General features: G+C 43.9%; 1 protein-coding gene across 1 annotated transcript in view; it reads right to left on the minus strand.

The window, feature by feature from the left end:
* LOC109873601 (astrotactin-2) overlaps positions 1-21,300 on the minus strand; it is a 476,030-nt gene that overhangs the window by 345,846 nt on the left and 108,884 nt on the right. The window contains exon 3 of the mRNA XM_031809054.1: positions 12,589-13,030. Coding sequence (XP_031664914.1) covers positions 12,589-13,030 — 442 coding nt within the window. The remainder of the gene's footprint in view (positions 1-12,588; positions 13,031-21,300) is intronic.

The following is a 21,300-nucleotide window of genomic DNA, read 5'->3' on the forward strand; positions in this document are numbered from 1 at the left end:
TTAGAGCTGTCAGTCTGCATGAAGCAGCCAGAGCTGTCAGTCTGCAAGGAGCTGTCAGTCTGCAGGGAGCTGGCAGTCTGCAAGGAGCTGTCAGTCTGCAAGGAGCTGCCAGTCTGCAAGGAGCTGCCAGTCTGCAAGGAGCTGCTAGTCTGCAAGGAGCTGCCAGTCTGCAAGGAGCTGTCAGTCTGCAAGGAGCTGTCAGCCTGCATGGAGCAGTCAGAGCTGTCAGTCTGCAAAGAGCTGCCAGTCTGTAAGGAGCTGCCAGTCTGCAAGGAGCTGCCAGTCTGCAAGGAGCTGTCAGCCTGCATGGAGCAGTCAGAGCTGTCAGTCTGCAAAGAGCTGCCAGTCTGCAAGGAGCTGCCAGTCTGCAAGGAGCTGCCAGTCTGCAAGGAGCTGCCAGTCTGCAAGGAGCTGTCAGTCTGCATGAAGCAGCCAGAGCTGTCAGTCTGCAAGGAGCTGCCAGTCTGCAAGGAGCTGTCAGCCTGCATGGAGCAGTCAGAGCTGTCAGTCTGCATAGAGCAGCTAGATCCGCCAGTCAACCAGAATCTTCCAGATCCGCCAGCCAGCCAGGATCTACCGGAGCCTACTACCTACCTGAGCTTCATCTCAGTACTGGGCTTCCTCTCAGTACTGGGCTTCCTCTCAGTACTGGGCTTCCCCTCAGTTCCGGGCTGCCCCTCAGTTCCGGGCTGCCCCTCAGTTCCGGGCTGCCCCTCAGTCCCGAGCTGCCTCAGTCCCGAGCTGCCCCTCAGTCCCGAGCTGCCCCTCAGTCCCGAGCTGCCCCTCAGTCCCGAGCTGCCCCTCAGTCCCGAGCTGTCCCTCAGTCCCGAGATGCCCCTCAGTCACGAGCTGCTCCTCAGTTCTGTGGGGTTCTGGGTGAGGACTATTAGGCCATGGTCGGCGGCGAGGGTGGATTATCCCAGGACGCGAAGGGGAGGAACTATGACATTTATGGAGTGGGGTCCACGTCCCGAGCCGGAGCCGCCACCATGGACAGACGCCCACCCGGACCCTCCCTATGGTTTTGAGGTGCGTCCGGGAGTCCGCACCTTGGGGGGGGGGGGGTTCTGTCACGCCTTGGTCATTGTATTTTTGTGTTTTCGTTATATATTTGGTCAGGCCAGGGTGTGACAGGGGTTTATGTTATTGTATTTTCGTATTGGGGTTTGTAGTATTTGGGATCGCGGCTGATTAGGGGTGTTGTATAGGCTTGGCTGCCTGAGGCGGTTCTCAATCAGGAGTCAGGTGCTTCTCGTTGCCTCTGATTGGGAACCGTATTTAGGTAGCCTAAGTTCGCTTTGTTTTCGTGGGTGATTGTTCCTGTCTCTGTGTTGTGTCACCAGATAGGCTGTATTAGGTTTCACGTTCCGTTTGTTGTTTTTGTATTTATTATAAGTTATTTAATGTATCGTCACTTTTCTTCATTAAAGACATGAGTAACCACCACGCTGCATTTCGGTCCGACTCTCTTTCAACAAACGAAGAACGCCGTTACACAGTGACTGAAATGACTGTGACACTTAAAGACTTGCAGTTAGTTTCAGAGTGGGTGGTATAAGGAATAAGTTAGCCCTACATATTTATAAAACTAAAAGCATTGTATTTGGGACAAATCCTTCACTAAACCTTAAACCTCAACTAAATCTTGTAATTAATAATGTGGAAATTGAGAAGACTAAACTGCTTGGAGTAACCCTGGACTGTAAACTGTCATGGTCAAAACATACTGATACAAAAGTAGCTAAGATAGGGAGAAGTATGTCCATAATAAAGCACTGCTCTGCCTTCTTATCAGCACTATCAACAAGGCAGGTCCTACAGGCCCTAGTTTTGTAGCACCTTGACTACTGTTCAGACGTGTGGTCAGGTGCCATGACAAGGGATTTAGGAAATTGCAGTTGGCTCAGAACAGGGCAGCATGGCAGACCCTCGGATGTACACTGAGAGCTAATATTAATAATATGCATGTAAAGCTCAAAGTGGAGGAGAGATTGACTTCATCACTACTTGTATTTATGAGAGGTATTGACATGTTGAATGCACCGAGCGGTCTGTCTGAACTGCTGGCACACAGCTCAGACACCAGTGCATACCCCACAAGACATGCGACAAGAGGCTTCTTCACAGTCCCTAAGTCTAGAACAGACTATGAGAGGCGCACAGTACTACATAGAGCCATGGCTACATGGAACTCTATTCCACATCAAGTAACTGATGCAAGCAGTAAAATTAAAGAACAAATTATGAAAATAAAAAACAGATTAAAAACACCTTATGGAACAGCGGGGACTGTGAAGCAACACAAACATAGGCACAGACACATGTATACACACACACGCAATAAGATATGCACTATACACACACATGGATTTATTACTGTAGTGGTGGAGTAGGGACCTGAGGGCACACAGTGTGAATGTATTGTAATGTTTTTAAAATTGTATAAACTGCATTCATTTTGCTGGACCCCAGGAAGAGTAGCTAATGGGGATCCATAATAAATACAAACACAAACCAAATCTTTTGCAATGTCAACTGACATGATGTTCATCCAATCATAGGATTAGGATCAGAGAACAAACCTGAGTTGGTGACATACTGGATAGAGACTGAGAGTGAAGAGTGATAGTTGAGTATGTTTTGAATATTATTCAAATTAGCTTCTTCAAACCACAGGAGACGGAGGAGGTAGATTATATAATATTGTTTTCTTGGCTTTGGGACTTTATTGTTGTGTGGAGTTAGCAAGGCAAAAATAAATTGCACTAATCTTAGTAGCAAGTGCTAATGTTAGCTAGCTACCAGAGCGCAGTTTTCTCCATCAGAATGGCTAGCTAATGCTAACAATGTAGTAGATGTTTTGTTAAAGAACCCCGCTCATTGCCCGCATCCAAATTCTTGGTAAAAGCTGCATTAATCATGAGATGGACTAACATATGCCTATTCAAACTGCGCAACACGAGACGGTAAGAAGAAACAGGGTCACAAGCAGCTTATCGGAAAGAATTGGCTTTTACTTAGGGGCACAATGAAAGGGAAAGTTCAGCTAACAAGGGCAACTACAAGGAGCTTGCAGAGGTAATCACACGTTAGGATGCTTTACTTGCTGAGCATATGGACGTTTCGACAGTATTTTCTGGGATGTCAAAATCAATTCAGAATCATTTGATAACTTCCAACGCATCATCCATTAAAAGTGAGATTAAAAAGAGAGGTTGACGCAGCACATTTCTTCGTGCACCCTCAAGTAGGCTTTCCAAGATAAGACAGTCACTCCGGACAGACATGACCAATAACTCATTATATAAAAGTTTCAGCAGCTACAAAAAACGAGACAAATTTTCAGTCTGATCAACAGTAGGCTACTAATAATAGCCCCTGCATACAGCCTATGCGCCCTGTCCATCTGGTCAGGTTAAACAAATTGGTAACGTGAATGTGAATGTGATCACATTTGGTTTATATTCAAACTTGGGCTGGCTAGGCTGCCAACCTTGTCAATTAAAAAGGATTAACTGGAATGAATCAATCAACATAAGCGTGATGAAATAGACTGTGAGTTAAAAAAAAAAATGGCGGCCTACAGTTGCATAGGCCTTCATGATACAAACAAAATCTAAATGAAGCAAGCTCAGTCGTGTGAGTTATATTGTCTATCAGTTGTTGTCTCTGTGAGGAAACCCCCCTGTTAGTTTAGTCTAAATATAATTCATACGACTGAGGGTTACAGGGTTTTCATACTCCCCAGGGCCAGGAGTATTTTCCAGGAGTTTAAGACCATGTGAGCTGATTAGGAAAAACTGGTCCCATCATAGCCCATATAAAACCTTTTTACAACTGATTCATCCCAAACCCAAACCTATGATGGCATTGCTGTAAAGGAATGTATCTGATATTTTAAATTTAAAGCTTAGTCCCCTGCTGTTCCCTGATTAAGAGGTGATGACCACTCCACTCCACTACCATTGTCAACTTTCCCCTGACATGAACTGAAGTCTCATGTGCCCACTCATCCACTGGCACATTGAACATTTTCCTCTTCAAGCACTATCAATTTTCTCTCAATACTGTATGTAGAGTCAATCACAAACTACTACTACTATATTGTAACATTAGTACACATCAATGATTTTACTCCATGGTTGGACTAACTCACGCTTAGCTCTTTTGTCTAACCGTGTAGTGTGTTGTGTTATTGTTTTTTTGTCTTCCCTGTCAAATCCTGTCCTGCCCTCAGTGGAAGAGTTGAACTTTTCTCCAACACCATCCATCCATGACAAGACAGTCTTGCACTGAAGCCTCTGAACACCTCAACTCACGCCTCATACCCTCATTCAATCACTGCTGTGATCCCTTCCCAACACTGTAAGTAGCCCTCTCATTCCCCATAATATTGTACTATAAATGTCTTTATTAAATGCTTTAAGTTGAAATAAAATGAGTCTTAGACGATTTTTGAAACGCTTTGTCGTCTCCGTGTAGTCCATACCTTTGCCGTGGGTCTCTCATCCTCCTCAGTTTTTCAAGTAACCAGCCCCCACTGTTCTTCTTCTAATGTCCTCATTTTCCTTTCACTTACGGCAGAAGAGGTGTTCTCCCACACACCATAACCATCATCATCACCACCACCATCATCATCATCGTCATCTCAATAACAGTAAGTCCTAATTGTTTGAGGGTCCTCCCATTAACTTCTATGAGTGCAAGTACCACCCCTATGTGACATCAGTAGAGAAAAATGGCTGCCAAACTTGGCAACTCTCAGGCAGCTCAGGGCAACGCTTTGATTCATATCTAATCAGGGTTGTCAACCTTCACTTTGACAAATGGCTGGGAGCTCAGTACAATAGAGACTTTCCCTACTTTACTGTTGCTTCTCCGGGGCATCTCTCTAACTCTACTGAACTCACTCAAGGACAATTAACTGTGGTGGGCTTTTATTTTGTTAATTTACTTATGGGAGTATACGTGCGTACACACACACAAAGCATGGCTCTGAGCAGTAGTATGCAAACTACTCTTCAAAATGACTGCAACCTAAAAACACACCAATACTGACAAAAGGTGTAAGTACATTACATTTGTGTGAAAAGTAACTTGTTGCGTATGTGTTTGTGTGAAAAGTAACTTGTTGCGTATGTGTTTGTGTGAAAAGTAACTTGTTGCGTATGTGTTTGTGTGAAAAGTAACTTGTTGCGTATGTGTTTGTGTGAAAAGTAACTTGTTGCGTATGTGTTTGTGTGAAAACAAGGATGATAAACGACAAAAAGGTTCACTTTAATGCATTCCTCTTTGCAATTAAAATCCACATATCCCATAAACATACTATACATTTCTCAATCTCCGTCAACTGCAATATGACGGGCCAGGGTTCCACTGCACTGAGACTTTCTTAACAGCATCAATGTTGATCGATAACAACAGCAGCAATCTCCAGTGTAACATTATAAAGCCTCAATGAGCATCAAATGAACTGGGCCAAGTACAGAAACTTATGAGATCATTTAGACCAGAACGAGAGCTGAAGTCTTTAGTGCTGTGAGGAACCAAAGACAGACTACTGGTTCATATTATGTATTGTTAGTGTGGAGCCTAGTGGATTATTCTGACAGTATCAGCCCTGTCAAGGCCACAGAGCCCAGGCCCAATCCATATAAACTGAATTGGAAAGGAAAGGAAGGCCATTTGGAATCAATAGCATGGATAGATTGCATGAATGTGTGTGGAATGTTTCATGATGACTGCACTAACAAAATCCCAGCCCCATAGTTTTACAACACGTGCTGCATCAGGCATTTACATCAATCAACAATATTGGTAGTGCTAATTCCAATGGAATGTCCATGTAGACAAGTCCTTCTCTTGGACAGAGAGAATACTATTTGTTCTATTCATCCTGTTTCTATGTGTTGGCCTCTACTAAGGTCAGGCCCAGCCAGTAATAGAGTGTATACTGTAGGTGTGAGACAATGCCCAATTTCCAGAGAAGGGCACACAGAATTCCCATTCTTTTATGACAAAAACAGGCTATCAAGTTATTCATCATGTACCACATGATGAACAATACATAACAGTGGAAGATTGGATGGGTCACTTCATTCAATGTTAAAGGGGTGGATGGCTTGTTTGAAGAGGTTCCAGACAGTGCAAAGACAGTCAGGTAGAGTGTACTGTGTTCTGATGCAGAGACAGGAAGTCTGGAAAAAAGTGTTGTTAATAGTCAAATACAATTTGAGTGTAAAATGTTGGAAAGAGGTAGATGGAGGGGCCAGCTCACGTACAGTATATCTTATTTTTAGGAGGAAAGCTCAAGGACTAGGGTCAATTTATGTCCTCAATGTGAAATGATCCAGATACATTTTTAAACATGCACTTTCAAGAAAAAGACAAGGAAACTAAGACATTGCTATCCTTGAAGTCCATACAGAAAAACTCTGAGCTTAATGAATGGTTTTCTGTCTGTTTTAGTTAGCCACTCAATGTGGATGACACTATTTCCTTAAAGCTATGGCGATATAAAAGAACAACCGCAGTGATCAAAAGGACACTTTGATGCTTTGTGTACATTTAAAAAATAAAGAATCATCATCCCATTTAACTCAGTGGTAACCTAAAAAAGTCCAGGGGCACACAAAGCAGCCGTGACCATTTCCACCACTGACATTGTCGCCAACTGAAGCCTTAATTCATCGCTAAATTCTTTCAATTAGCAGAAAGACAATTAAGAGATAATGCGAGCCTACCCTTTCCATCCCTGTCATCTTAGGCATTGGGGAGGGAGGACCGTTGAGTCAGTGTGAATCGGATGGCCTTTCATCTTTCCTGTCAATGGGCCTTAAAGCAGGCATGCTTTCAAATGTCACCACCTCGCTGGCCATATCCACACACAGGGGAGGAATCACTGTGGCGTATAGGACCACTGAGCACATTCTTCATATTAATTGGCCGTGGCCAGATCTCCTTCATGGCAACTGGGGTAATTGTGTTAGATCTTACCAGAGGTGAAATGTTCCAACACCATCTGATTCGACAGCATTCCGTTTTTATGTTGAGAGACATCATTAAACATCAATCGTTGTTATTGTAGGGACAGCTAAACGATACCGTAAATGGGACAACGGAACGATTAATTCACCGTAAATAAAGGCGATGAGGCCTCATTTCACTCGGGGCCAATCCGAGGGAGCAGTGGATGTGCATTTACGGCTGTGTTCCCCCTGTTCGCTCTTCATTTCTCTCCTTTTATTTCACTCATCGTTGTAAACACCACGCAAGTGCTGGTTGATAACTGATGACAAACGAACGCCAGGTGATAAAGGCATAAACCCTGCCAGCGGGGACACCACAAATCAGCCAGCCATTGTCACTTATGGTGGATGACTGGTATCGCCATGGTGACAGGATGAATTGGAAAGCTCAGTGTGTGACACTGGAGGCAGCACTGAGATAGACACTGGTGATTGATACAAGTTGGTGGATGGATGGATGCTCCTCTCTTTCACCAAAGATACAAATTACAGAGACAACACAGGTTGGTATTAATGCTAAAGGGAATCCTTGTTCCTTTTTGGGCGACCCGACCAAGTTCAGAAATGTAAGTTATAAATCTATCATTGTCATTGAAAGCAAGTCTAAGAATCGGTAGATCTAGTCTATGTGCAATATTTCTATGCTTCCAGTTCTTAAGTAAATTGTTTGTCTTTTAATTTGGGTTTTGTACACCAGCTTCAAACAGATGAAAATACAATATTTTTGCTTATGGAAAATATGTTTCACAACAGTTTAGATGGTACAATGATTCTCTACACTATACTTGCTTGTTAAGTCGCATAAACTGAAATTTGTCTATTCGAATTTTAGCAACCATGAAATGGTGCATTTTTAACACAGTCAAGGAATTAATTGAAGTCGGATATGCTAAAGGAGATACTAGCATTCAAGATCATCATTGTCTTTTTTCTCTTTAAGCTGCAAAAGAGGCAGGTGCCTTAACATATTCACTTGGGAGTCTTTAGTGTGGGATGCTTAGTATAGCAGGAAGCCGTGCTGAGGTGTGTGACCTTCTACCCCCATTGATGTCAAATGTGAGTGCAACTGTCCTGTTGACATCAATTTCTGGTTCATGGCCTATTTTCCTACATTTAAAGATCATGCAAGATATCATGATGAGAATATAAACCTGCAGACTGGGAGATGTTTTGTTTTTCCTCTGTTTCCTTGCTCTTCCAGAAGATCTGAGGCCAAGGCCACCCCATGACACTCATCTGAGATTTGATTATAAATTCAGAGATGCAACAGGTTAATTGGCCTGCTTTATTTTCTATTCTCTCTCTCTCTCTCTCTCTCTCTCTCATGTGAACTTGTTTACTTGTGTAAATGTGTGTGTGTGCAAGTTTGTGTGTGTACCATTGTGAGCGTTTGTGTAACTACGTGTAACGCTCCTTACAGTTTCAGCCATGATTTCAAAAGGGACTACCTGTAGCGATAATACAAGCCAGATAAGTTATTTTACTTGACAGGCAGGGAACACATCAGACAGGGACCCACCCAAGCTGCCATTAGCAGTGTTTATGCAGTCCCAATGAGCCTGGGTGACTGACTCATCAGGGAGTCCCTGTCCAAGTGGCCAATGCTGCTCTGCAAAGGACACAGGGAAACACAGCTATCCCTCGGTACTCTCTAATATTTCACAAAACACATACTGCCAAACCGTTTGATATTGAAAACAACTGCTTGCAATCTATTCCACTCTGTGGAGAAGAGAGATTGTACATCGGGCGGGAAATAGAGGACAGGAAAACAGGAACCTGACAGATACCCTATTCAGTACACACAATTCAATGATGAATTATAGGATGCACACAGTACTTTTTCTTGGTTATTGCCTAGGGCCTACAACTTCAATACAAGTGGGAATGTAAATATACAAGTAAAAATAAACATTTATTGGGAAGTGTTTTGACAAATGCCATGATAGACCCAATAAACTGTGATCTTCCGTTTCTTAATTCTGTAAATAAATGAATCAACTAATTCAGTGTAGCCAAGCGTGCTGGTTTAATTGCAGGCGACGTAACGTAAGTAGCAGACACATCACGAGGACATTAGGAACGGTGGTCCTCACTACGGGCTGATGGTAATTGCTGTCCTGGCGTCCGGGAATTATGTGGCACCTGATTTATGGAATGCCGCTGCCCAACGCATGCACAGAGCACCAGGTCCCCACTGAATAACCAAATGACAGGCCTTTGGAAGCCTGGTGTAAAGACTCAGACACACACAGGAACCTCTGAGGCAAGCTCAATAATGCCTCCAGATAGGCCCATTCAGTAGACTGAGAATGGGGTCATCTGTTAGCTGAGACAGACAGATAAAGGAGCGCCTGGTATTTGGAGACCTTTGGGAGGCACGCTGACATATAAAAGGGAAAGCGAGTTAATCGTCTCTGTATTCAAATTATATGGCTTTGTAGGTGTGAGTTGGTGGATACATGATTGTTGGAAATGCCTGGAGGTTTGTGTTGTTGGGAAAGGATGCTTCAGTATTTAGAGCCAGGACTCTTTACTGACCTTGGAAAACCCCAGGCCCCAGTTATGGGCTATTTCTAGGGCTTGGTGGTTTTCCTGCTCAGGTCACGTTAGTCAGGAAAAACTCATGGACATGCATATAAATGATACACTCAAGTCCGAACATTAATACGAGACTTAAGGCTGACTGTCTGTTGTATACAGCCCAAGGGTGTAATATATAAATGAGCATGTCTTCTAATTTAAAGTGCACAGAATGACCAGGAGGAGATGACAAGTATGTTTTTTTCCGATGGAGAGCCTTTGATGTCAACTAAGACCAGTGTCCCAAACCTGCTGTTAGACGGACTGTGGGTCCTGCAGCTGCTTCCCTGTGCGGTGACAATACCTTACAGCCAGTGATTAGCACAAGGACAGGTTTTTAAAAGCAGACGATACGATGTAAACAGGCCAACTTGAAGAGCTTGTTTTATTAGACTGGCTGCATATGGAGGAGAGAATGGAGAACGAACAGAAAAAGGGGGAGTGACAAGGCTAATCTCCCAGAGAGCAGGTTTCGAGTGTCTGAAGTTTGTTTGTTTTTGGAACAAGATGGCACTAGGCAACGCAGCGAGTGTCCATCTTTGTTCATCTGTGTCTTATTTATAGGAAGAGAGATAAATCAGCCTGGAAAAAGGAAGCAGCAAAAAAGAGAATGCGGAAAAAAAGATTTTGTGATTTTAACAATCTGATGATTTCCACAGATTACAATATAAATAACACACAAGATCAGGATGCAGATATCCCCAGTTTTGAATGAATTGAGGCGATTACTTATGCAGGCTAGCCGGCCGTATGGTGGATGTGTTCAAGCGGGAGATGAACCCGTGCCAAGAGGATTCACTTCATGATTTATTCAAAGCAAAGGCCCCTTTTGAATTGTCTTTATTACTTAAGCAATAAGGGATAAGGTGGTGTGGTATATGGCCAATATACCACGGATAAGGGCTGTTCTTAAGCACGACGCAACACGGAGTGCCTGGATACAGCCCATAGCCGTGGTATATTGGCCATATTCTACAAACCCCCAAGGTGAGTTAATGCTATTATAAACTGTTTACCAACATAATTAGTGGAGTAAAAATAAATATGTTGTCATACCCGTGGTATACGGTCTGATATACCACAGCTGTCAACCAAACAGCATTCAGGGCTCAAAATACAAAGTTTATCATTTGAGATATATCCTGAGCATCATTAAACAAAATCTGGGAGGTGATATTATATAAAAATGTTAAACTAGACCAAGGACATTCCAAGAGCTAATAAAGTGAGTTCAAAATACTTCTTCATGAAAGAAACCCTGCTGCTTTTTAATTGAAATGTTAGCATATGGAATGATTTCATCAGGCCACTACTATTTCCCTATGATTCTTCATATCAGTCCGTAAATGATTAAATCAACATTGAAGCCATTTGAAAACACGCTGCTGCTGTTTTGAAGAAAAAAAAATATCCAGGTACATTTTCATTTACATTACGTTTTCAGTGGCATTACACTTAACTCTCTTTTGCACAGCAATCTGGCCCTACTGCTGTTAGCTTTACAGAGAAAGCCTCCCTCCACCGACACAAAAAACTGGGAGCACCAAAGTATTACCCTTTCAGCTACAGATGAATAATGCAAAGTTCCTTTCCCAAAAGAAAATGTATCACATGAAATTAAAGGATGGCTGTGTCCTGGTCCCTCTCTCCTCACCGGGAGCAGTGTTGTGGGTTCAGGAAGTTGAGTTTGGCTAAATTGCTTTTTGCTGAATGATAAATACTAGTAGAGAGAGGAGGTAGCCCCGGGAAACGAAATGTTAAACTTTGCCATGTATAATTTAACATGACACGAATAGCGCTCACATTGAAAAACCACCCCTGCAATCCGCCACCCCTCAATTATTAAAGCTGAACTTCCCTGGGGTACAGTGTGGTTCAACGTGGATATGATGTAATCTACAGCTATTACAGTGACCTGCAGTCACATTTAATCCACAACCAGAATTAACTGTGGAGAACAACTCATTAAATTCTACTATTAGTCTTTTTTCAGATAACACATTCCTTTTTTCACATCTATTTTCAACACATTATATAAAAAAATTAATTGTTGTTGCTTTGTGTCCATAGTATAGGACACAGTTCCAGGACTACACACTGGATTGCGATTAGCGAGGGTCAATGAGTTTGACTCATCGAATCACCCCCATTAGTAAGAGGCCAGACCAATGTCAACGACCTTCTCCATCTTGACTTGTACTCATTATTTGTGGTTGACAGAAACACGGGGCCAATGGCCATTTTATAACATGGGATTAACCAAGAGGACGGAGACAGTGTTTCAGAGGAAAACACATTTCTACTTTTTGAGCTAATCCTATCTGAGTCATAAAATATGAACAGTGACTAAGCGAAACCAGTTGTGTGTAGAATATTTGAAGTGTAACTGTCACACCCTGGCCTTAGTTATCTTTGTTTTCTTTATTATTTTGGTTAGGTCAGGGTGTGACGAGGGTGGAATGTGTGTTTTCGGCTTGTCTAGGGTTTTTTGTATATCTATGGGGTTTTGGGATTGTCTAGGTAAATGTAGGTCTATGGTGGCCTGAATTGGTTCCCAATCAGCGACAGCTGTTTATCGTTGTTTCTGATTGGGGATCCTATTTAGGTTGCCATTTTCCATTTTGGTTTGTGGGTTATTGTCTATGTGTAGTTGCCTGTCAGTACTTGTGGTGCTTTGTAGAGTTTGTTCAGTGTTTAGTCTTCATTAAAAGAAGTATGTATTCTTATCACGCTGTGCCTTGGTCTCCTCGTTATGACGAACGTGACAGTAACATACATTCCTTTGGATATAGATCACAGGACGAGGAATACATAAGGATTTCATAGGTAGATGATTTGTCACCAAAAGTGGTTGCTTTTCAATAAAAATGTTGACAGAAATATATTATATTCTCAATCTGTTTCAACAATATAGTGACTGTGTTATAGTCTAATCTGTAGACTACGGTGGACTGTAACATACTCCAGTAGTACCCACCTCTTTTATCCAGACTGTGTTGGACGCTGTCCTCCCCCTTCCTCAGGCTGTCAGTGTGCTGGCTGTGGTTCAGTGTCCCCTGGCTGGGGCCATACTCCTCCAAGCCCAGGACTTTCCCATCGCTCAGCTGGTTGTGGACCTGGTTGGGTGTGGAGGTGTGTGTGTGTCCCATCTGATCGTCCTCATCACAGTCATAGTCATCAAGGATGGGGGTCTCCCGGATGGGCATGCCAATGACAGAACTGTGCTGGAGCTGCCGGGAGCCCCGGAAGCTGTCCCTACCCTGGGGCCCCAGCAGCACAGAGGGGATGTAGTGGATCTCATGGGTGGCCTCGGTGCTGGCGCTTTTCTGGGGGACACGTCGGCGCTTGCACCAGCGGTGACGTGTGTACAGCACCAGGGTGAAGAGGAGGATGAGGAGGAGGAGAGCGATCAGGCCTCCCTGGAAGAAAGAGGGAGAGAGACGTGAGAGTGAGACAGACATAAACAAGCATGCATTTGCACAAAAAGAGAGACACTATTAGAGATTATGAGTGAATCTAGTCTGAGTGAGAACAAGTTGGTCAAGTTTCTCCAGAGCAGGCGGTCTGTTGAAATGTCCTGTTTGGTTCAGTGAGTCAACAAATGGAGCGCTGTCCTTGGCGCTGAAATGGAGAGAAGAGCTCTCTCCTCTATCTCTTATTTTCTTTCTCTTTCCTTGTCAAAGACACACACACACACACACACAAAGCCAGTTAGTCCCACAGCCCTAGGAATTACACATGCCAATGTGTTACGGGTGTTACTAGCCTAACTAAACCCAATCTTCGTCTCTAAGCCATAGCCTACCCCTCAAAACCTGCTCATGTAAAGGCACATTCATCACCAAGGCACATCCATTGCTACATGGTTTGTCCCATTTCATGCCATAACAGACACGTCAAAAACCTTCTAGCAGCCAATCTGAGAGTGAATAGCACACTTAATCCATACACATACAGTCCTGTGTATAGGGTGTATAGACTGATAGAGCGGACATATTCCAAGAGTAACCAACAATTCTTTACACTAGTGGTCAATGGATAGACCACAGTGAGAATCAGACAAATCGTGACCACCCTAATGAATTCCAGCCTCTACTGCAGCCAGACACCGAAAAAGCACAGTCGCCGTATTTTGACGCGACACCCGTCCCACAATTCCCTGTGCTTACTGTATGATACATAACACGAGCAGATAGGGTTATTCATCACAACATTTAAAATTCCATCTTCATGAGGAAAAACAAACCTCTCTCAAATTATAACTCATGCACTGCTGGGTGGCCATAAATCACACTAGGAAGAGATGGGCAACTCCAAGGAGAGGAACGTCCTCTGGACAAATGTGTTCATTAATCTCCAATAGGAGAGCGGCGTCTGAGAAATACACTGCCCCTCTGAAACAAAGTCAACCGGGGAACAACAGAAGAGAGAGCTCCTGTTTCACACAAAACTTACAGAATACCAGGGGAACTGTTCAGAACTTTTCAGTAAAATGTAACATTAGGTGTTTCTACTTTTGCACTTGTATCCATGAGGGATATGTGGTTCTCATTCATCTTAAGACCCTACTTATCCCTGCTGCTCTGGAGTCACACCACAGGTAAGAGATGGAGGATTCAACTCTCTCCCTCTCCATCGCTCTCGTTTTTTAATCCCTCTCTTTCTCTTCCTCCCTTCATCAGTCCCTTTTGCTCCCATTTCAGCTTTCTTTTCCTCTGCTCTCTCCCTCCCTCTCTCCCTCCCTCACAGATTACCACCTACTCATATGGCGCATGGTCTGGCCACAAACTCACGGCTTACAGCACTGACGTTTTTTCAACATCCTTTAGAACCAATTAAGAATAAATGAATAGATTAACAAATGACTGAGAGCTAAAACCATCTGGCAGAGTTGAATATGCAACCAAGCTGCTACATCAACACTGAGCCACAATGAATGCATCCTATTTCTCATCGTCATCCTGAAAGCCAATATCCATGTATTCAATAACGAATAGGGATGAGTGGATCAAAATGAAGCATCAATGTGTTGTACAGCTGACACAAGTATAACCCCTCTCATCAGCAGGTTAGCATTTTTTTTGTCATGAATCTTGTTCTGGAGGCAGCTCTGCAGAGTGGTCACTAGCTAGCACAGCCACAATGTTATAATATTTTTTTGCCTAACCCTAACTTTAACCACACTGCTAACCCTAATACCTAACCTTTACATGACATTAAGTTAGCACATTTTTGTTTTCATACATTTTTACAATATAGCCAATTTTGACTTTGCAGCTGGCTTAACTAACAAGAAATTGCACAGTTCTGCCTCCAGAACAAGACTCATTACAATAAAAATCTACCTGAATATCATCATGCTCTGCTGAACAGGCTCTGAAATAAAGACAAGCTCTTGTCAGTGATTTTCATCATAATAAGCTTTGCCCCGGGGATAAACTGTGGAATAAAAACAACAAAACACTAAGCTAACCCATCATGCACCTGTTCAGTTCTGTAGCCACCATCTTGGCACAAGGGAAGCAGCTCTCTTCCTGGCAGGCACACTGAGAAATGAGATAGCTGTAGTACATTCATCTTCAGGAAACTCATTGAACAAACAATGTATCCACACATACATATACATATGCGTACATCTGTATACATAGTAACAGATTAATTTATCACATGCACAGACGCAGATTAATATACTCATGTACTGTACATGAAAGAAAAAAGTCATCCATGACCCCCACACACATACACTCAAACATCTGCTCAATTTCTGTGCCTTGATATGGGTACATCTGTTCGCACACACACACACAGTATTTTACCACACACACACACACACACCCATGTACTGTACATTAAATAAAAAAGTTATCCATACCCCCCACACACATACACTCAAACATCTGCTCAATTTACGTGCCTTGAGGCAATGCAATACCAATTCCGAGATGAATTTGATACAGAGTGGTAACTGTGTGTACCTCTCACATCAGTGAGGGTGTTAACAGTGCTGTACCACAACAAGTGGATGCTCTCATAGGCCTGTTTCTGGGTGAGCAAACTGTTGTAGCCTATATCAGATGAACCCTCAGTGGAGTGGACCTGAGGCCCTGCCTCACCCTTTCTTTCTTTCTCTCTCATTCTCTCTTTCTAGCTCTCCCTCATCCCCCTCTTCCCCACATGAAGTTAAAGTGCCATGTGTCCAGGCAGCTGCTATCTACTCTGCCCATCCAACTGCAACTCCCAGAGCCAAGGGACGGAAGACTCGGCTCACTGGTTACTGTGGCCACTTTATTCTACGCCTACAGGGGAACCTTTCCCATCACCCACCAGGGTCAGGAAGTGATGTCACCAGGAGTGTGGTCTCAAACAGGTAGTGTGACAAGATGAGGAGATGGAGGGGAAAAGAGCTGCATGTGCTGTGAGCCTAGAGTTGTCCCCTATGATGTTTTCAATGAAGCTAGGTGACTGAGAAGAATATAGTTAACAATTGTAATTGTGATTCAGAAACATTTAAAATTAAATTAACCATGAAGTACACTGCATGTGGTGAGTTAATTGTAACAACCAAAACAGAGAAAGTGAATTGCTAAATAAATAAAAAATATTCACAGCCAACATAAAAATAGTTCCAAGATAATTGAAAAATGAAATATAGAAAGCCCACAACCTGAGCCATGAAATCATCAGGGAAATGACATTGACCCTCAGTGGCCCTACTTAATCATGGAATCTGATTAAACTCTGGTTGAAAACTGAATGGAAAATCTCCACAAGCTTAACTGAAAATACCAGGTTGACCTCCACATTCTGTTTCTCTTTGTAGTATCGCTACAGAAAGGCAGGCGTGTTGGTTGGCTCTGTCTGATTGGCTATCAGTCCCATCACCACCCACCCCTGAGCCCCCATCGCCTCCCCATCCTCCATGCCGCCCACCTTGGCCCTAACTCTGGTCCCTGGGCAAGGTGAGAGATTTGTGGGTAGATTTGCCTGTTGCTGGCCCTCCTGAATTACAGCAGGGAATTAGGCCTGAGTTACTGCTTTGCCGCACGCCGAACCCTGCATCTCACAATGCCTCCCCTCCTCCTCCTCCTCCTCCTCCTCCTCCTCCTCCTCCTCAGCCAAGCAGTTCTAGCCAGCCCTGGCTCTCTGGATCTCTGGGTGTCATCATATGCAGAGGGATGCCCTGCATACATAGATCATTGAGATAGATAATGTTTTATTTCTATTCAGGGGAATCTATGTGCAGGGAGAAGGAATGAAAAGGAATGAAAAGCAGATCGAGAGAGCAACGGGAAACGAACAGAACAAAAATGAGGACATGCTGTCAACTTCCAAGCTGTCACAGAGCTGGTCATAACTCAGCAGACTTGAAACAGACACCACAGCTACATAACAGGCTGTAAGACCGCATGCATCGGAGGAAAATAGCCAGTTATTATATAACTGATTACTAAGCGTTTGCAACACTGCAAAAGCATGAATCATGTTTGGTTCCCCAGAGTAAATTCAACATTGAATGTATCAATAAACAGTGCTTGTGAGAAGGGATACAGTATTAAGGTAAAGTATAAATGAAGACTGTATTCTGTCTGAGCCTCGTGTTGGGTGTTGTATTCTGTTTGAGCCTCGTGTTGGGTGTTGCATTTTGTTTGAGCCTCGTGTTTGGTGTTGTATTCTGTTTGAGCCTCGTGTTGGGTGTTGTATTCTGTTTGAGCCTCGTGTTGGGTGTTGTATTCTGTTTGAGCCTCGTGTTGGGTGTTGTATTCTGTTTGAGCCTCGTGTTGGGTGTTGTATTCTGTTTGAGCCTCGTGTTGGGTGTTGTATTCTGTTTGAGCCTCGTGTTGGGTGTTGTATTCTGTTCGAGCCTCGTGTTGGGTGTCGTATTCTGTTTGAGCCTCATGTTGGGAGTTGTATTCTGTTTGAGCCTTGTGTTGGGTGTTGTATTGCCTACTTTGTCCCTGATGCCAGTGATGTGTAAATGTGGTCCGTGGTGTGAGTTGAACAGGGTAGGGTGAGTCAGGGCATTAGAGTTTCAAGTTTTAATGTCACATGCACAAGTACACTGAAATGCCTTTCTTGCTAGCTCTAACCCCAACAATGCAGCAATAACAATGTAATATTAAAAATGACATGGTCGAACAAAAAAAAGAAGAAGAACACAATAAAGTAGGTAAGCATACTATATACAGGGTCAGTTCCAGCACCATATTTACAATGTGCAGTCATACTGGATCGATAGAGGTAGATATGTATAGAGGTAAGGTGACAAGGCATCAGGATATATGATAAACAGAGCAGCAGCAGCGTATATAATTATTGTATGTGAGTGGGTGTGTAGAGTCAGTTTAAATGTATGTGCATATGTTTGAGTGAGGAAATTATGGAGTGTTTGTATGTGTGTTAGAGTATCAGTGTGAGCAGGGTGTAGAGCCCTGTGAGTGTGCATAGAGACAGTGCAAAAATAAGAATAAAATACAAAAATAGTCTGTGTAACCATTTTGTTAGCTATTTAGTTAGCTATTTAGCAGTCTAATACACCAGCTGACTGCTCAGCTGTCAGGGCATCTGACACAGCTTTCACTGACTGAGTCACAGATGGAGAGGAATGATGTCTATGATACAGAAGCACTAGTATGACATGGTTGTATTATAATACTTGTGATAAACTGAAATTGGTTGATTTGATGATATTATATGGTGCATTCGGAAAGTATTCAGACCCCTTGCCTTTTTCCATATTTTGTTATGTTACAGCCCTATTCTAAAATGTATTACGTTTGTGTATTGTTCTCATCAAACAATTCAAACAATACCCAATAATGACAAAGTGAAAACAGGTTTTTAGAAATTTTAGCAAATGTATAAAAAACAAAAACCAATACTTACTTTACATATGTATTCAGACTGTTGGCTATGTGACTCAAAATTGAGCTCATGTGCATCCTGTTTCCATTGATCATCCTTGAGATGTTTCCACAACTTGATTGGAGTACACCTGTGGTAAATTCAAATGATTGGGCGTGATTTGGCAAGGCACACACCTGTCTATTATAAGGTCCTACGGTTGACAGTGCATGTCAGAGCAAAAACCAAGCCATGAGGTCAAAGGAATTGTCCGTAGAGCTCTGAGACAGGATTATGTCGAGGCACAGATCTGAAGAAGGGGACCAACAAATGTCTGCAGCATTGAATATCCTCAAGAACATAGTGGCCTCCAAAATATTTACATGGATGAAATTTGGAATCACCAAGACTCTTCCTAGTGCTGGCCACATGGTCAAACAGAGCAATCGGGAGAGAAGGGCCTTAGTCAGGGAGGTGACAAAGAACCCGATGGTCACTGTGACAGAGCTCCAGAGTTCCTCTATGGAGATGGGATAAGCTTCCAGAAGGACAACCATCTCTGCAGCACTCCAATCATACTTTCATGGTAGAGTGGACAGACAGAAGCCACTAGTCAGTAAAAGGCACATGACAGCCCGCTTGGAGTCCCTAAAGGACTATCAGACCATGAGAAACAAGATTATCTGGTCTGATGAAACCAAGATTGAACTATTTGGCCTGAATGTGAAGCGTCACTTCTGGAGGAAACCTAGCAACATCCCTACGGTGAAGCATGGTGGTGGCAGCATCATGCTGTGGGGATCTTTTTCTGCGGCAGGGATTGGGAGATTAGTCAGGATTGAGGTAAAAATGAACAGAGTAAAGTACAGAGATCCTTGATGAAAACCTGCTCCAGAGCACTCAGGACCTCAGACTGGGGTGAAGGTTCACCTTCCAACAGGACAAGGACCCTAAGCACACAGACAAGACAATGCAGGAGTGACTTCGGGACAAATCTCTGAATGTCCTTGAGTGCCACAGCCAGAGTCCGGACTTGAACCAGATCGAACATCTCTGGAGAGACCTGAAAATATCTGTGCAGCAACACTCCCCATCCATCCTGACAGAGCTTAAGAGGATCTGCAGAGAATACAGGTGTGCCAAGCTTGTTGTGTCATACCCAAGAAGACTCTGTAATCGCTGCACAAGGTGCTTCAACAAAGTACTGAGTAAAGGGTCTGAATACTTATGTAAATGTGATATTTAAGGGTTTATTTTTTAAAATACATTTGCAAAAGATTCTAAAAACCTGTTTTTGCTTTGTCATTATGGGGTATTGTGTGTAGATTGATGAGACAAAAAAACGATTTTATCCCTTTTAGAATAAGACTGTATCGTAACAAAATGTGAGAAAAGTCAAGGGGTCTGAATACTTTCCGAATACACTGTACAGTTTACTTGTCACGACTGCCGCCGAAGTCAGTTCCTCTCCTTGTTCCGGCAGCTTTCACCGCCAATCCACTTTTTATTTTCCATTTGTTCTGCCTTTGTCTTATCACACCTGGCTTCACTCACCAATTACTTGTTTATTATTTAACCCTCTGTTCCCCATGTTGTATTTGTGAGTGATTGTTATTTGTTACGTGGATATTTGTCAGGCGTTGCACTTTTGTTTTAGACCGTGTTTTTGGCACTTGCATGTGTTATGTGCTGTCATCTGGTACCGGTATTAAAGTGTGCCTGTTTATTATACTCCGCTCTCCTGCACTTGACTTCGCCTCCCTTATACACGCATTACAGAATCACTCAACAAAAGAATGGAGTCCCCGGGAGCAGACGCCCTCCCAGTTGCAGTGGAGGAGCGCGTTCAGCTGCACGCGACCATGTTGCAACGTCTGGACACAGCCATGGATCGCGTGCTGCAGACTATGGATCGTTGAGAGAGAGGAGGAGGTTTTTCAGCGCCTCCACCAGCCCCACTACAACAGGTCCCACTGTCCAACCCTCTTTCACCTGGTCCCAGCGGGATTCGACTTGTGCTCCCGAGGGAGTATGATGGGACAGCTGCCGGATGCCAGGGGTTTCTACTACAGCTGGAGCTTTACCTGGCGACCATCCACGCGGCTCCTTCAGGGCGTGAGAGTGTGTCCGCCCTCGTCTCCTGCCTCTCAGGCAAAACCTTGGAGTGGGCCAACGCCGTATGGAGTGAGGGAGACGCGGCATTGGACCATTATGCAGAGTGAATGTCTGTTCCACCTGAGGCAGGGGATGAGGAGCGCGCAGGATTTTGCCTTGGACTTCCGGAACCCTGGCAGCCAACGTGGGATGGAAAGACAGGGCCCTGATTGATCACTACAGGTGCAGACTGCGCGAGGAAGTCCGTCGGAAGTTGGCCTGCCGAGACACCACCCTCACATTGGACCAGCTGGTGGACCTGTCCATCCGGCTGGACAACCTGCTGACTGCCCGCGGACGTCCGGATCGGGACCTGTCAGTTCCATCCCCCAGCACCTCAGCTCTGACGCCCATGGAGCTGGGAGGTGCTGCACTTAGGGCGACCGGAGGAGGAGCCATTCCCTGCACCATCTGTGGCCACAGAGGGCACACTGCTAGTCGGTGCTGGGGGGGTTCCTCAGGGAGCCGAGGCAGCAGGCAGTGCACTATCGTGTCACCCCAGGTGAGTCGGCACCAGGCTCACCCAGAGTGTTTATTTCATTTCCTGAGTTTTCCCCGCATTCCTAGCATAAGGCGCTAGTAGATTCAGGCGCAGCTGTGAATTTTATTGACCGCTCATTTGCTCATAGTTTAGGGATTCCCCTTGTTCCTGTGGATATGCCCTTCCCTGTGCATGCCCTAGATAGTCGACCAT

This window comes from Oncorhynchus kisutch, linkage group LG29, assembly GCF_002021735.2.
Source record: "Oncorhynchus kisutch isolate 150728-3 linkage group LG29, Okis_V2, whole genome shotgun sequence".
Classification (NCBI taxonomy): domain Eukaryota; kingdom Metazoa; phylum Chordata; class Actinopteri; order Salmoniformes; family Salmonidae; genus Oncorhynchus; species Oncorhynchus kisutch.